The 16,251-nt window shown below is 42.4% G+C and overlaps 1 protein-coding gene across 4 annotated transcripts in view; it reads left to right on the top strand.

The window, feature by feature from the left end:
- The window catches only part of CARMIL1 (capping protein regulator and myosin 1 linker 1), a 244,731-nt gene that overhangs the window by 94,837 nt on the left and 133,643 nt on the right, over positions 1-16,251 (top strand). For all 4 annotated transcript variants that reach the window (XM_064150101.1, XM_064150102.1, XM_064150100.1 and 1 more), the window contains exons 3-5: positions 8,194-8,244; positions 12,490-12,549; positions 15,529-15,650. In XM_064150101.1, coding sequence (XP_064006171.1) covers positions 8,194-8,244; positions 12,490-12,549; positions 15,529-15,650 — 233 coding nt within the window. The remainder of the gene's footprint in view (positions 1-8,193; positions 8,245-12,489; positions 12,550-15,528; positions 15,651-16,251) is intronic.

Raw genomic sequence — 16,251 nt, 5'->3', positions numbered from 1 at the left:
ATCATTTGCCATCCAGAAAATAAGGAAATTGGTGGCTCATACATAACAGATTGGGCTTGTGCTTTTAATGCAGAGTGACAGCAGTCAGGACTGGTGAAAACCTGCACTCTGCACATCATGCCTCGCATGACAATGCAGGTGGTCAGGCTACTTGTCTGTGGCTTCAGCAAGGGGACCTTGTTGAGAAAGATGTGGAACATTTAAGGAGAGATCACAAAGTAGCACACAGCAGAATATTCTTTGCAGGAGTGGCTGAGGTTATTGCTTGTGCTGAAGAGCATATCCCTGTCTTGGGCAGGAGAAAATTGTACTAATGCAAATAGCAGCTTCCCTCGCTGCTGAGGATCTGCTCTGGGGTGTATTGTGCAGGTCTTTGGCTGACCACACAGGCACCAGTGATTTAGGCAGGCCTAGGAATGTGTTCAACTTGGCTAAGGTCCAGTATGGGGAAATTCTGGGTTTGTGTATGAATGCCAAGAACTGAATGACACTAACATTTTCTTGAAGGATCCTCTCCAACTGCAAAAGGTTGCTTTAGTGTTGGTGAACAAATAAGTAGGCATTTAGAACAGGAGTTAATGAAGTTTGTGGATGGTTTTATCACGAATTACACTTTGAAAGTAGAGGCACCTAATGATAAGAGAAATTTAACCCTGGACATCTAAGAGGGCTGTGGGTGGAGGTGGTGGTGCTGTGAGTCCATAGGTTGGGGCTGAACTGGGTTGCCTTGCTGGTGACAGCACTCTGCAGAGAAACCCACCATATACCAAGTTGTCAAAAAGCTGTGGTCTAGGCCTGGCTGGCAAGTAAACAAGTGGGATGGGGAGGAGAATTGAAAGATGAAAACTAGTGGATTGAGGTAAAAGCAGAGTAACATGATAATGCAAAGAAAGAATGAAGAATAGTAACAGTAATACCTGTGAAAGAATGTGTAAATCAAGTAATAACAATGAAATTGCTCACCACTCAGAAGCCAATGCTCAGTCTGTTCCCAAGCCACAATTCCTCTTTACACCCTGCCCTGGCCATCTCCCTCAGTTTATATACTAAACATGATATCATATGGTATTGGCTTGTTTAGGTCAGCTATCCTGGCTGTGTCCCCTCCCAGCTTCTTGTGAAAATGAACTCTGTGCCAGCCAAAACAACACCACTGCTTCAAAACCAGTGTACATGTTTGTGTTGGGCTTGAGATAATCAGCCCTGCAAAAAGACCTCCAGGATGTCAGCCTGCCTCTTTGTGTAGGGAGGCTCAGTGCTCTAAATGGAGAATGTCTCACTTGAAACCAGCTCTAATATCTCTAACATGGTGCTGAAAGAGGCCTTTTATCTAATCGAACTCCAGTTGCTTCAGGATGGAGCATTTACAACACCAGGCATGCAACCTGGGAAATGAATGGTCGATCCTGTAGGGGCTGGGAGAGGCTGGATGCTCTAACACATATTGATTCATCTGTATTTTAACAAAGCAAAATCTGCATTAGTGCTGCTGCTTTGCCTCACATTATTGTGTGTACACTAGAGAGGGAATCAGTAGTAGTAATGGCAAGTAAAGCAGCTGATGTGAAAACTTAAGGGTAGTATTTGGGGTAATAACAGCAATGAATGATGATAAAAACAGAGATGGTGTAACTGAAAAGTGTATAAAGAAAAGTGACTTGTCTTCCTGCCCTTGAGGAGTTCTCAAAATGATGAATACCTAAATAGGAAAACTTGTCACAAATGCTTCTTTCCTTAAGCAAACTGTAATGCAAGAGACTGAAGCAGTTTTGAGGCCAACAAAATGACAGGTTCAGGGGGAGGAAAGAAACTATAGTGGAAGGAAAGGATCAGAGAGTGTATTTTAAGATGTAAAGCTACAACAGCTGATCCAAAAAAGTACTAAGCTTCATACATACCTGTCTCTCTATGTGTGTATGTTTTTGTTTGTGTGTATATATATATATCTCTGTATAATTTGTGTCAGTCAGCATCACTTGACTTCCTGGGGCCCTTGAAATACTGAGGTGGTTTGATTTTAGTTTGTATTCAGTTGTGAAGCCATGAAAGCTCACCATTGTTTTCCACAACTGTTTGCTTCTGGGCATTTTTAAATGAGCAGTAGTGATTTTTAAAAAGCCTTCTTCCATTTACTCCTGAACTTGAAACTATTTTAAACATAGATAGGTGGCTGGAGTTTTGTTGTGGTCTGTCTGGCTGAATAGCACAAAACTGTGCTGCTGTCATGATCCTCAGACTGACTGTCAGATAATGGTGGCTGGGTTCATCCAGTGCAGCCCTCTTAATTTAACTTACAGTGCTCAAATGAGTAATAAGGCTCAGATTTGACACTAAGTCACAAAATGCATCTGTGTGTTTGTTTTGTTGATGTGCTTGCTGAAGATTTGTGTTCAGATTCATGTCCTTTACTGAAAAAGCTATTCTGTTAAGTAGCAGATGACCTCATAGTGCATGGGTCTCTGGAGAAATAATTTGCAGGCTATATTTTTGGTGAATTAATTTCCAAATTTTGACTTGTTCCATGTACATTGGAAGCAGTGTAGGGAGCGTTACTGTGATGGTTTGGGTGTTCTTCGCCCCCCCAACACTTTAGAAGTCACCCAGACTAGACTCAGCTGGCTCTGGAAATATGAATGAAGCTTATATTTACAGCTAGCACAATATACAAGCAGATATTTACAGTATATGCAGTTATATACTGAAATATACAAGGTAAAAGGTAATACAGAAACACAACTCCCCTCCCAGAAACCTGTGTCCCCAGGAGGGGCTCTCAACCACCCCTGCACCTTCCCCCTGCCCCTCTCAACCTTACCGCAGTCCCAAGGAAGAATTGAGGTTCAGCCAGAGGTTAAGAAGCAAAGGTGGGTTAGTCCAAGTGAAGGGTGAGGTTAGAGGATAAGATGTTGCTCAGCCAGCAGCCCAAGCGAGAGTGAAAGAAAATGGCAAGAGTGTTATCTGATGTTTTCATTTCTTGTTCAGCAAGGCTGTGAGGGAAGCAGACATCACCCTTGTTTTCCTTTCACAGCCTGTAATCTAGTTCTTCTCACCAAAACATTCTAGCTAGCTTCAAACTAGCACAATTACAGAATTTGGAGTTATAAAAGCATTAAGAAGTCATCAAGAAGTCATTCTATGATTCTAAGTCATGTATCTGTTTGTTTTGTGTGTGTGAGTCATGTAACATAGAATTGATAATCCTATTTTGTGCTTGCAAAAAGGCAAAGTAGAAAGACAGACCCAAGTTACTGTAAACTAACTATGATTGTTTTTTATTGTCCCTTCCGTGGAGCAGCAGCCAGGTTCTGTACCCTCTGTAAAATGTATCTGGATGTGCTTGTTGCCATCACATCAGTCTCTTGCAAACGTTTTGGCTTACAGGTGTGTGAAAGCATGAATCCACTCCCGAGTGGATTTACCCTTCACGGGTTTATCTTTTGATGGGATCCTTTATTAGTGATTGAGTACTAGTCATGACCAAACTGGTTATAGAAGAATGAGGCTGTGACTCTTGAGCTGAACGAGTGATTGTTTTCTTATCAGAAGCCAAGGCAGCTGCCATTCCTGCTGGGTTGTGAGGGGATGTTTTGTTTCGGAGTTGTCCTTGAAATTAGGAGCTTGTCTATTTCTTTGAACCGCTGGGTTTTAGTGCTTTTCACCGTGATTATCCTCTTGTGCTCAAGGCTCCCCAAGTGCGAAATAAGCCCAATGGTGGCAGTATCTTCTTCTCCATAACATTCTTGAGAACTGCTAACCTTGGCTACATTTACTTTTTGCTTTCTTTGCATGAAGAAATGAAAAACTTCAGGAAATCCATTATCTACCTGTTCATAAACCCCGTCTCTCCCGGATCCTTCTGAAAGCCCTAGACAATTGTGCAGTTAGTTATTCACGTCTCAGGAATGCAGAGAGCGGAGCCTTCTTTCACAAAAAGAGCTTGGTGCTTAAAAGGCTGTCAGTGTGAGAACACCTCCGGTGCCCCTGCCTCTGGCGCCAGCATCGTATTTCCCAAGGAAAGGGGTAGAGTGATGCCTTAAGTAGCCTGTGCTGTATGTTCTGTTGCCCTTGCAAATATTAACAACCGTGCAGAATCCTGTTGACCGAGACTTGGGTGAGCCGGTCTCTTAAAAGCCATGATTTGTTCATGCATCGCACCCTTATAGAGGAGAAGGAGGTCGCTGAGAACTGTTGGTGTTTGGCAGCGTATCCAGCAAGCCTCCAGCTGCTTTGGCGTAGTGGCTATGGTATTGTTAAGCGTGAATATAAACCGTGGTGTTAAAACCCAGGTATCACAGTATCACAGTATCATCAGGGTTGGAAGAGACCTCACAGATCATCAAGTCCAACCCTTTATCACAGAGCTCAAAGCTAGACCATGGCACCAAGTGCCACGTCCAATCCTGCCTTGAACAGCTCCAGGGACGGTGACTCCACCACCTCCCCGGGCAGCCCATTCCAGTGTCCAATGACTCTCTCAGTGAAGAACTTTCTCCTCACCTCAAGCCTAAATCTCCCCAGGCGTAGCTTGAGGCTGTGTCCTCTTGTTCTGGTGCTGGCCACCTGAGAGAAGAGAGCAACCTCCTCCAGGCTACAGCCTCCCCTCAGGTAGTTGTAGACAGCAATAAGGTCACCCCTGAGCCTCCTCTTCTCCAGGCTAAACAATCCCAGCTCCCTCAGCCTCTCCTCGTAGGGCTGTGCTCAAGGCCTCTCCCCAGCCTCATTGCCCTTCTCTGGACACGCTCAAGCATCTCAATGTCCCTCCTAAACTGGGGGGCCCAGAACTGAACACAGTACTCAAGATGTGGTCTAAGCAGTGCAGAGTACAGGGGCAGAATGACCTCCCTTCTCCTGCTGACCACACCATTCCTGATGCAGGCCAGGATGCCACTGGCTCTCTTGGCCACCTGGGCACACTGCTGGCTCATGTTCAGGCGGGTATCAATCAGCACCCCCAGATCCCTCTCTGTCTGGCTGCTCTCCAGCCACTCCAACCCCAGCCTGTATCTCTGCATGGGGTTGTTGTGGCCAAAGTGCAGCACCCTGCACTTGGAGCTATTGAACGCCATCCCCTTGGACTCTGCCCATCTGTCCAGGCGGTCAAGGTCCCGCTGCAGAGCCCTTCTGCCCTCCAACCCAGCCACATCTGCCCCCAGCTTAGTGTCATCTGCAAATTTGCTGATGTGTCTCATACAGTTTTGAAAGGATTGGAAAAACAAACAGCCCCTCAAAACAGCAACCACAACAAATAAATTCAGAAAGCAGTAAACTTTGGGAGGTCCTATTAAAGGTCATCATACATACTCAAGCATTGTATCAGCTAAATAGTGTGAGAAATGCCAAATCTCCCCTTGGCCAGTTCTGCCATTGTCAGAAAATGAAATTGAATCATAGAATCAACCAGGTTGGAAGAGACCTCCAAGATCATCCAGCCCAACCTAGCACCCAGCCCTAGCCAGTCAACTAGACCATGGCACTGAGTGCCTCATCCAGACACTTCTTGAACACCTCCAGGGACAGTGCCTCCACCACCTCCCTGGGCAGCCCATTCCAATGTCAAATCACTCTCTCTGTGAAGAACTTCCTCCTAACATGCAGCCTATAGTTTCCTCGGCACAACCTGAGACTGTGTCCTCTTGTTCTATTGCTGGTTGCCTGGGAAAAGAGGCCACCCCCCACCTGGCTACGGCCTCCCTTCAGGTAGTTGTAGACAGCATAATAAATAAATAAATCTGATCTGCAGTTGTCAAGATGGGACATGAATTTTGCAGTATCTTCAACTGGCTTTCTGTAAAAATCCAACTCTTGTTTGTGACAGTCTTAACTGGAAAATGTAGAAACCTCAGTGTTAGTAGCTTAGAGGGCTCAGGCTTTTATATACCATCTTATTTCTCAAGAGTTGTTTCTTTGCCTGCTGAGTGAGTGGTATCATCTTACAGCACTCCTCTCCTTTGTATGTAAATGCACATTCTTAAGGTAAGTGAGGACTTCAGCTTTTCTGCTTTCAGCAAGATCACCCTGGGAGCATTGGCGCATTGGAACTGCCCAGGGAGGTTGTGGAGTCTCCCTCTCTGGAGACATTCAAGAACCATCTGGATGCGTTCCAGCGTGATCTGCTCTAGGTGATCCTGCTCTGGCAGGGGGGCTGGACCAGATGATCTTTCGAGGTCCCTTCCAGTCCCTGGCATTCTATGATTCTGTGATCCACTGTGAGAATGTACACAGAAATGCTTTGTAGTGATACAGTCTTTTGGTTACCTGGTTTGCTTGGTTGCTATTTGGACAGCTCATGTGTACTGTAATCATGTTAAGGGGACCCTGTCAATGCTCATAAAGTAGCTTGAACCTGTATAAGCATAAAAATGTTTTCTAACAGGATCAACATGACTTTCCTGTAACCAGCACTGACCTCTCTACTGTTGGACCACTACCTAGAAGAGAAATATGGAAAGTGACTCTTCAACAACTGTCATTTTTTTTTTCTGTCTCACTTTTGCACCTGGGATGTGGTGACCAAAGCAGATCAGGAGAAACTGCTGCAGCTGCTCTGCGTACTGCTCTAGAGGCATTTTGCTGGTGGCGCTGAGTGCAGGGAGGGCGCCTGATCATCTGCTCCTCTTCAGGGCTGGGTAGCTCATCAGTGAGATGATGAGCAAGAGGGCACTCTTCCTGTGGATAGCAAAGCTTTTCTTGTGAGCTTGCACCAGTGTGACTGAGGATGTGATCCTCCTTAGAGGGTTCTAGGAGAGTCATGCAGGCCTTACAGCAGATGTTTGCCTACAGGAGGTAGGTGAAGCGGGGTGGGGGAAAAAGCATCAAGGCTTTATTACTGCAAGAGAAAGCTGCTGTCAAGCTGCAGAAACTGTGGGTGCACAGTGGTAAAACATCTTAGGTTGATCCTTCCCAGTTCTTTTGTACGCTGGGTTGCAGAGTGTATACTTCTGGTAGGTAGAGCTGAGAGGAGAGAGAGCAGGAGAGACTACTTCACCACCATATGAGTGCAGAACAACAAGACATGTCCAACTGACAAAGCCTGGATGTGCCAGTTGAGTGGCAGTGGTGGTATGCCAGGCAGTGGATTAGGCCTTCAGTGAAGAGGTGAGCCTTATAGGAGGCAGTAGTCACTATTCCATGGTGCTTTGGCTCTGTTTGCCTTATGACCAGAGCACTAGTTATGCTCACATCAGCCCTGAAACACTCTGCTAACAGTCAGCACTAGTACAGCATTTTTGTTCCTGGTTTTTAGCAAGATGTGGTTCAGCTGGCATACCAAAGACAAAACCCCATCTCCAAAGCATTGTAACAGAGCTGGGTACTGGGTTGCCTTCTCAGCCTGGATTTCCCTGTCCAAGTGAGGAAATCGTTTTGTGGTAACCTACTCGTGGAAATGGATACTTACTGAGCTAAACTGGATTCAGGAGGTTCCAGCTGTGTGCAAATCTCTCCAAGTACAGTGAGTTTTGAATCCAGATGTTCAAATTAAGGTTTTTTTCAACCTGTTGCCTTGCAAAAGGTGGAGGCAGCAGCAGCTAATTCCAGGTAAATCAGAAAGCAATAGGATAGTTTTGCAGGATGAGTCATCCCTTTTGCAAAGCCTAAAACCTGTGAGTGGGATGTACTATGGGAGATTGGAGTGGTGCTTTTATATAATCATTACGTTTTGATTGGCAGCAACTTCCAAAATATTTGGTTTGTTGTGTGTTTTTCCAAGAGTCAGTAGAGGTGGAGAAGAAATGTGGGTGATGTCCATGACAAATCTTTGCATTGTTACACTAGAAATGCACCAAACATGGCCAAAAGATACTTGCTCGTGAGCTCTTATCTAACTGTGATGTATCTTTCTTGTATGTTTTTATTGTATTAACTATGTCATATGTTACTGGTAGGAGTTCTTATCCATGCTTCTTTTTAAATTGCCTCTAGGATTGTGATTAGATGTCCTTGAGAGATGGATTGAATACGTCTCTTCAATTGGACACTGTACTAACTAGCTTATAGCTGATCAGATTCCATCAGTCTCCGCTGTACTCTATTCGATCTGAGACAAGCTTTGCTTCCTTCAGTAAAGGGAATCGACAGTCACTGTGCTAGAGGCTTTTTCCTTCTGGTTTCAGGATGTTCCTGGAAAAGAATCTTTAATAATCATGCTGATAGATTAGCTATTTCTTACAAATACTGTACTTTTTCTTTCAATAGGTGTTGGCATCATGTCGGGCATTTCTTTTAACGTCTCGGATTCCCACCAAGGTAAAGCCACTATGTTTCTTTAAATATTCTGTGTTTTGGTTTTTTTTTTTAAAGATATAAATGTAAGTTGCATAAACTTAGCATATTTTATACTTGTACATCTGTTTAAAAAGAAAAAATTGAGGAATGGTATGGTGAGTTAAAGTGGTATTTCTGTTCCTGTGAGTATATTTGTCAGTGTATAGATGCTGCTTCAGAGGACCTTAACTTCTGAAATGCAAATGGGTGAAAAATTATATTGGAAACACCAACTTGAAGAGCTGTGAGATGACCCTGATAACCTTGGTTGTGGGACAGTTAATCTCCAAACAAGCTGATGGTGTCATTCCTTTTAGTGTTTGTAGCGTCAAGTAGGAAAGTACTTGGTTTGGAGACAGAAATTGAGTTGAGTTTTATTACATTTGAATGCTTCTGATAAATTCTGTGGTTCACTTTGGAAAGCATCTTGCCAACCTGCATTGCCAGTGTCAGTGAATTGTTTTTCTATTCCCCTTGCAATTCACAGTGATAGTTTTAGCAGAGAAAGATATTTTCCACATGAATGAAAGCGATGTAGTAGAACACCTCTTGTCCAGCTTGGAATCAGTGATTGGCAATTCTGCTTATGTTCTATACGTGTGTGGGTGAGGGACTGGAGTTGGAAGTATATGGATGTTTGAATGCATATGTTTTATAAGAGCAACAGGGATAAAAAAATGGAATGATCAGGTTTTCAGTTATGGTGACTGGTAAATGTGACTCTCCCTTCGCTATCATTTGAAAATGCTGACTGATTCAAAGGATGAAGTTTGAATTTCTGCAGAAATTTGTTTCTCTCAGCTGATTGACCCTGTCCCTGCAGCACAGATACCTTTGGCTGGTCCTCTTGGGTTTTGGATTGCTGCAGTTTGCAGCCTGGTTTTAGGGCTGGGTTTGTGACTGGTTGCACAGAAACATAAAGCCAGTTGAGCAGCTCAGACACCAGTGCAGTGGCAGTATGATGGACAGGTGGTGATAGTGATCTTGTTAAATAATAGCAGAGCCATTGTAATTCATCAGAAAGCTCTTGAAGGCTGAGGCTCAGTATGCTACGAAATAGCTGCACTTCCAGTTTAACCCTACAGATACTTCTCAAAACTTAATTAACTGAAAAAACTAGTTTCTCTTTTCGTGGGAATCTAGAGCAAGTATGCTGGCATAACTGTATTGTTACTTCAGCCATAACAAACAGCAGAGAAATGATCAGAAGAAACTGTATCTGCTCATGGTTTATGTCAAAATGAATGTTTTTCTACCCAAACATTTATTAGGATGGTTGCAAATATACATTCCTTTTCTAACAGGATGAGTGAAACTTACTGAGTTTTCTAATTTCAAAAGCTGCTCTGGAGCTTTTTGAGCCCAAGAACTTCAGTATAGCTGGCATGTCACTAGCAAGACAGCTGAGAACATGCAGCAGACACATTTTTCCTCCAGGGACCTCTCGTAAAATTGAGTACACTGAAAGGTGGCCAGTTCTGAATGAGTGTTATTACTGCATCTCATTGTAAGCTTCACTTTTTCATAATGCTGTTGAGATGTATTAAAGAAGGATCACATTTAAAAGAAGTAAAGGTTGATTAACTGTGATAGCAACCCACATGATTATCCTCAGAGCAAGGATGTTGCAATGGCACCAATGAACTTCATATTCAGGTCCAATTAGTTAATTTCCACCAGTCTAGATGGATTGGTAGGAAGGGAAATGAGTACTTTAAAAGCCAGTTCTAGTTCTTGCTATATTCTATATAAAATATAGTTGCAACATAAGTACATGTTGCATAGATAAGCATATGAAGTATTTGTGGGAGTGGAATTCAGGTTCTTAGTGCCAGTTTGCATAAAGTTTTGATTGAAAAAAATGGAATCACTGAAGATATCTGTCTTGGTAACTGATTTGATAATAAATGAGAATAAACTTTTCAAAACCTTCTATAAATTATTTAATATCTTGGAGTAGATTGCATTTGGAATGTGTTCTGCATTTTTTGCTGCAAAACAAGAACTGTAAAGTATGTTTTTAAGTAGAAAAATGAACCAAAGATCAACTATAGAGATGTTGCCATGTTTCCTGGTGTTTGCCAATTCTAATCAGGAGGATTTTTACAGGCTGAATTCTCAAGTGAGTCTAGATCTGAGTAAATTTTCTCAGGAGTAGAAAAGAGTTTTTGATGATGTGTGCATATACATGTTTGCATATATTTGCAGTACATGAGCAAAAGGAAAACCTTTCAATCTGGTAGGTAAGTAATTTGCAAAGTAGGAAGGTTTTCACATTTTTATCTGAAATGGCTTGGTGGTTTGAGTAAACAACTGTTAAATAGTCTCATGTGTTTGTTTAATTTGACTGGCATTGGTATTAGAAGAACCTTTCGCTTCTGTATATGTAGTCTGGAATACTCCAGTAGCCAACAAGAGCTGCTGTGGATTGTGGTTTGATTTGGTTTCTTTTAAAACTTCTTTCTGCCTTAATGAACTGCACAGGGCTATGTCCTATCGTCACAAAAGGTTGTCAGTGTCCACTGAGACATAAGACACAGAAGGGGCCTGAAGAGAAGTGAGTGTCTTACCCTTGGATAAATGCAGGGCACTGGTGTGGGCGCTGGGAAAATGCTGATCTGATCTCTCCTGCCTTGGTTCCATGTGCATGCTCACTTCATAAGCAGCTGTGGTAGCACCCCTGTCTGTGGTGGTCTGAAACAAACCATTTGCTATGGAGACTGTAACTGCAGCAGAAAAAGTGAAACAAAGCATGTGGAGACTTCTCAAAACCTTCAGAGTAAAGTTTGATAGTTAGGTTAGGTGTTTGGTGGAAGGTGAACTTCGTACAGAAGTACCCTCTGATGCTGTCAGATCATGAGAGCAACTAAAGACAAAAAGGATTCAGGAAATAGGCAACAAAGAACAAATAGTAATAATTACTTCAATCTCTGCAGCTATAAGTGGATAGCATAACTAAATGCTAAAGAAAAAGGTCTTCTACTCCAGCAAACCACTCAAAATTCCAGGGAATTCTAAATTATAACTATTTAATTGGAAATTTTTAGGCCACTTCATCCTGCTGGAACACTGTGACTGTTTAATGGTTTGATAGTGAGACTGTGACATTTAAGGAGCTCTCTCTATGATCTTGCTGCTTTCTAGAAAACTTTTAGCTGTTTCTTATGGTTGCAAGCTGATTCTTATGGTTGCTCCATTCCTGCCTTTCTCATGTGCTGTTGCAGCAGAGAAGCTGAGCCCTGAACAGTCCAAGAGTCATTCAGGGTCACCCTTAGAAAGATTGCCACAAATACAGAAATAGAACAATATGGTGTTTGCCAGTTAGCCTGGGAGCACCCTGGCTGTGAACCTAGGATAAGATAAAGTACAGGAAACTTTGTGCAACACAAACTGCTCAGTTACAATGGTTTTAATGGTAAATAAAAGGAAATGACCATGTGAACGCCTTGACCCTTTAGTTGTGATTCAGTCCAGGAGTTTGTTTCTTTCTGCATATCTCAGCTGTCAAGATGTTTGTCTGCATAGTTTCGAATTCATATCTTAGCACACTCTCTGTGGCCCTGGATTTGTCCTTGGAGAAGAGAACTTTTCTGCCTTCTTCCAAACTTTCATTTGGATGCAGTATGTTCACTCTTCTTCCCTGCCTTTTGTGACTGTTGTCCAGGTAACCCACTCAGGCAAAGCAAATGTATTGTTTCCACTCATACTTCCAGAGATGCTGAGGCAGTTTTGAGCGTTTATTTATCTATATCTGTATCCATCTATGGCATTTTTATTTCCATATGTGTGTGTAAAAAGTGGTGTGTGTATACCTCTTCAGCTTCTGTGCAGTAAAATTTTCCCTCTCTGTGTTCAGTATAGCTAATGAAAGTAAATATTGTAATTAATGATTAGTCAGTGACAAGAATGCACATCAGTAGGTTATTGAATAAACAATTCTCTTTATGGTAAAACTTTGTTATGAGTCTTCTTATAAACTTAAGTGCTTGTGGCTTGCAGTAAAAGATCTAATGTGGTATTCCTATCATTTGAAGCTGTAAAACCAAATGCCAATGTTCTTTTAGTGAACAGTGCAGTCAGATGTTAATGAATACTTGGTGTCAATTACAGAAACTGATATAAGTTAACAGAAGCATTGCTCAAGATTTCTCAATCTCATTGAAAAGTGTAATTGCTCTTTAAAATGACATTTGCACTGATGTGGCATTTTCTTTTTTTTAACTACAGTTAGAACTAACTTTCAGCTATTTGGAAATCCAAGGTGTAACTTCCAGTAAACCAGGACAGGTGAGTGTATTCTAGATAAATGACAGTTGTTTACTCACTGCTGAATCTGTTCTGGTCAAGAGAGTGGTGTTTTAACATGCAGCTGTCCCCATCTGGTGAGCACACTGTATGTTTGCATTCTAATGTTCATGGTGCTTTGAAGTCTTAATGATGAGTATTTAAAGAGTCAGATTTAGGAATGTGGTGTGCAGGTGAGTTTGACAATAAGAAATAAATTTTTTCCCCACCTCCAACACATTATGATACAAACTTCCATTTGTCTAGTAAGTGATGTCTCAGAGATGAAAGAACAATGGTGTCTAGTGTATAATTGTCACCATGCGAGCTTGAAAGGCTTCTCTGATGTCTAACTTTATGGTGAAGCCAAAAGCTACTGCTGACATTGCAGGCAGAAGTGGTTTGCTTCCAACTGTTCTCATTGCCTTTACTATACACAACACAAAATGTATTTGACAGCCAGTTATGTGCCCAAGAAAAGTGACTGTCAAAGAGAACATACTGAAAAGAAGAATGCCTCTTGATACGTTTTTCATTCATAAGATGAACATGTTGACAAGATTTGACAGTTCAGTTGTATCAGAGTCTTTGTGTGTTTCCCATGCATTTGGCTTTTACAGAGATTTTTAAAAACAAGAACATCTGACACTTTATTTGAATGCTGGAAAGGTCTGATTGTGTTTAGCATGCCATCTTTTTAACCTGGCTTTTGAAGCTTTCCTTAAAGGAGAGTGGGGGGGAAAAAAGTCCAGATGTTTGCTCTTTAAAAGGAGAGGCATTTTGTAGATTTTATGTATATTTTCGTGGGTTAATTCATTTAAGATAATAAAATGCCATGGTGTGATGGTTTGAGGTGTTCCCCACTCCCCCCACACTTTTGAAATCATCCAGACTAGACTCAGCAGGCTCTAGAAATGTGAATGAAGCTTATATTTACAGCTGGCACAATATACAAGGAGATATTTACAGTATATACAGTTATAGACAGAACTATACAAGGTAAAAGAGGTAATACGGAAACACAACTCCCCTCCCAGGAACCTGAGTCCCCAGGAGGGCCTCTCAACCACCCCTTCACCTTCCCCCCTGCCCCTCTCAACCTTACCCCAGTCCCAGGGAAGAATGGAGGTTCGGCCAGGGGGGTTAGGAAGCAAAGTGGATTAGTCCAAAATGGAGGGTGAGGTTAGAGAGTAAGATGCAGCTCAGCCAGCAGCCCAAGTGAGAGTGGTTATCTATGTTTTTATTTCTTGTTCCTATACATCTCAGCAGGCCTATAAGGGAAGTAGACATCACCATTGTTTTCCTTTTACAGCCTGTAATTTAGTTCTTCTCACCAAAACATTCTAGCTAGCTTCAAACTAGCACACACGGCAGCTAATGTTAGTTATTCCTGGAGGCATAGGTAGGGTTTGCAAGGGATTTTCAGCAGTCTCACTTAGCACACCATTTTCCTCAAATATTTTCCAAATTTTCACATGTTTACATTCAGTAGCATTTTAAATATGTAGGGCTTATGGCTGAAGGCAGGCAGAATCCCAAATCATTGCTCATGTGATACGTGGTACTGTGCTATTCCTGCAAAAAGAGTGTGGCACATCTGTGATACCTGAAGAATGTAGCCTAGGCATCTTTCAGAAAGCTTTGAAGAGCTTCCCACTGTAAGGCAAGTGAGCAAATGGACAGAGTAACATAAGGAAATGTTGTGTTGATATTGGTGATGTTGAAAAACAGTAGTAAATTGCCCACTCGCTATTTTGTCTTCAGGGAGTGATTGCAATGGGTTGTGAAAGGATTTGAATTGGTGGGGAAAGTTGTGAAGAGTCTCTGTGTGATTTTTGGAATAACATAGCCTCTTTGAAAATATCACAGTATCACAGTATCATCAGGGTTGGAAGAGACCTCACAGATCATCAAGTCCAACCCTATATCTTTGGTAACAACCCTAGACATGAACTGGGAACCCAGCTCCCCTCTTGTTCAGTCTGTCTGCACTTATTCCTGATCATGGAATCAACTAGGTTGGAAGAGACCTCCAAGATCATCCAGTCCAACCTAGCACCCAGCCCTAGCCAGTCAACTAGACCACCAAGTGCTTCATCCAGGCTTTTCTTGAACACCTCCAGGGACAGTGACTCCACCACCTCCCTGGGCAGCCCATTCCAATGCCAATCACTCTCTCTGTCAAGAACTTCCTCTTAACACCCAGGCTATACCTCCCCTAGCACAACTTGAGACTGTGTCCCCTTGTTCTGTTGCTGATGTTAGCTTCTTGCTCTGTACGCACAGCTCCTTATCTAAAAGAAACTTGTCACTTGCCCTGTGGCAAATATTCACCCTGGAGAAGACAGGAACATTGCTTCCTGTGAGGCATCTGAAGGCAGCAGCAGACCTAATGTGTCAGTCATACAATAAACTGATTTGATTGTGAACACTCAATATATGACAGAGATGGGTTGTAAATGGGTTTATCTTAAACTCCCCCCTTGCTGAAGCATGCATCTCTCAGACAGCAGGACAGTTATGCCAGCTGAGATAATACTTCATCTGAACTGAGACAATACATTACCATAGCATTTTCTTAAACAGCACAGATCAAAGCATGAGAGCTTTTCCAGAGGATCAGAGCTATTAAAAGCTTTTATTTTTTGCTGGAGGAAGCAGGCCCTGCTTGTTCAATAGTTTTCTGTCAGGCTACACTCACTTCTTCTGCTGTTCTGGGATGTGTTTCAAAAGAGGACAATGCTATGAAAAGTTTTGGTTTCCAAAGTGTGAGCTGAGGTCAAGATCCTTTGAAACTTTTATTCCCGTGGGAAGCAGTTAGGAAAAACAAAGTTTGAGTGTGGGGGTCATGTGCATTCAAGGCAATCTTTTGGAAACTTTACCTGGAGTTTTGCTGTGTTGTGTCTTTGAAGAATAACAGATTCCTACTGGCATGCAAAGCATTCAGCTGGCATTCAAAATGATCCTCCTTCTAAATTACAGTTGATTATGGAAACCGAGAAATGTAACATCTCCATGAAGATGGCATCCTCAGAGGATGTGAATGAGGTGCTGGCACACATTGGGACCTGCCTCCGGAAGATATTCCCTGGACTCTCACCCGTGTAAGTGTCTTTGGATGCGTTTCTTGTGGCAAGAGACTGCGTGGAATGCGTAACAAGTCGCCGCTTTTTGTGGGTTGCCCTACCCTGACATAAGAAATGCACTGAAGGTATAATAAACACCTTGAGGCAAGTGTTAAGGTTTTATAGAGGTGAGGAGATATTGCAGAGCACAGCTATGCTCTGTAAGGACAAAAGAGTCTTTGTTTTGAAGGCGTAATGCAGCTATTTTGAGTCTTAAGTTTCCATTCTACCATATTACCTCTCCAGCCTCAGGTGTAGCCTAGATTCAGGCTTTTTGTTGTAGTTTACTCCTTTCTTCATAAACAGCTGTGATACTCAGTGGCTTGGGTTTATTTTTTTTTCCCCCTAGAAATAAAATCTGAGTTGGGAGAGGAGGGGAAAAGTCCTATTTACAGTCTGTGAAATGATGCACATGATTGGAAGCCTTGTTCTTCAAAACTGAGCCTTGGGCAGTTTTGTCATACACTTTCTGCTGTGCACCTGGCTCCTTGAATCATACATCTCCTCAGGCTTTTTTTACCCTGCTTTTTTGTTCTTTACCCTTTTTTTTTGTTCTTGCCTTTGGTTTTGTAGTGTTTGG

The sequence above is a fragment of the Pogoniulus pusillus genome, chromosome 10 (assembly GCF_015220805.1).
Source record: "Pogoniulus pusillus isolate bPogPus1 chromosome 10, bPogPus1.pri, whole genome shotgun sequence".
Classification (NCBI taxonomy): domain Eukaryota; kingdom Metazoa; phylum Chordata; class Aves; order Piciformes; family Lybiidae; genus Pogoniulus; species Pogoniulus pusillus.
The sequence above is the reverse complement of the archived record's forward strand: the minus strand, read 5'-3'. Positions and strand labels throughout refer to the sequence as shown.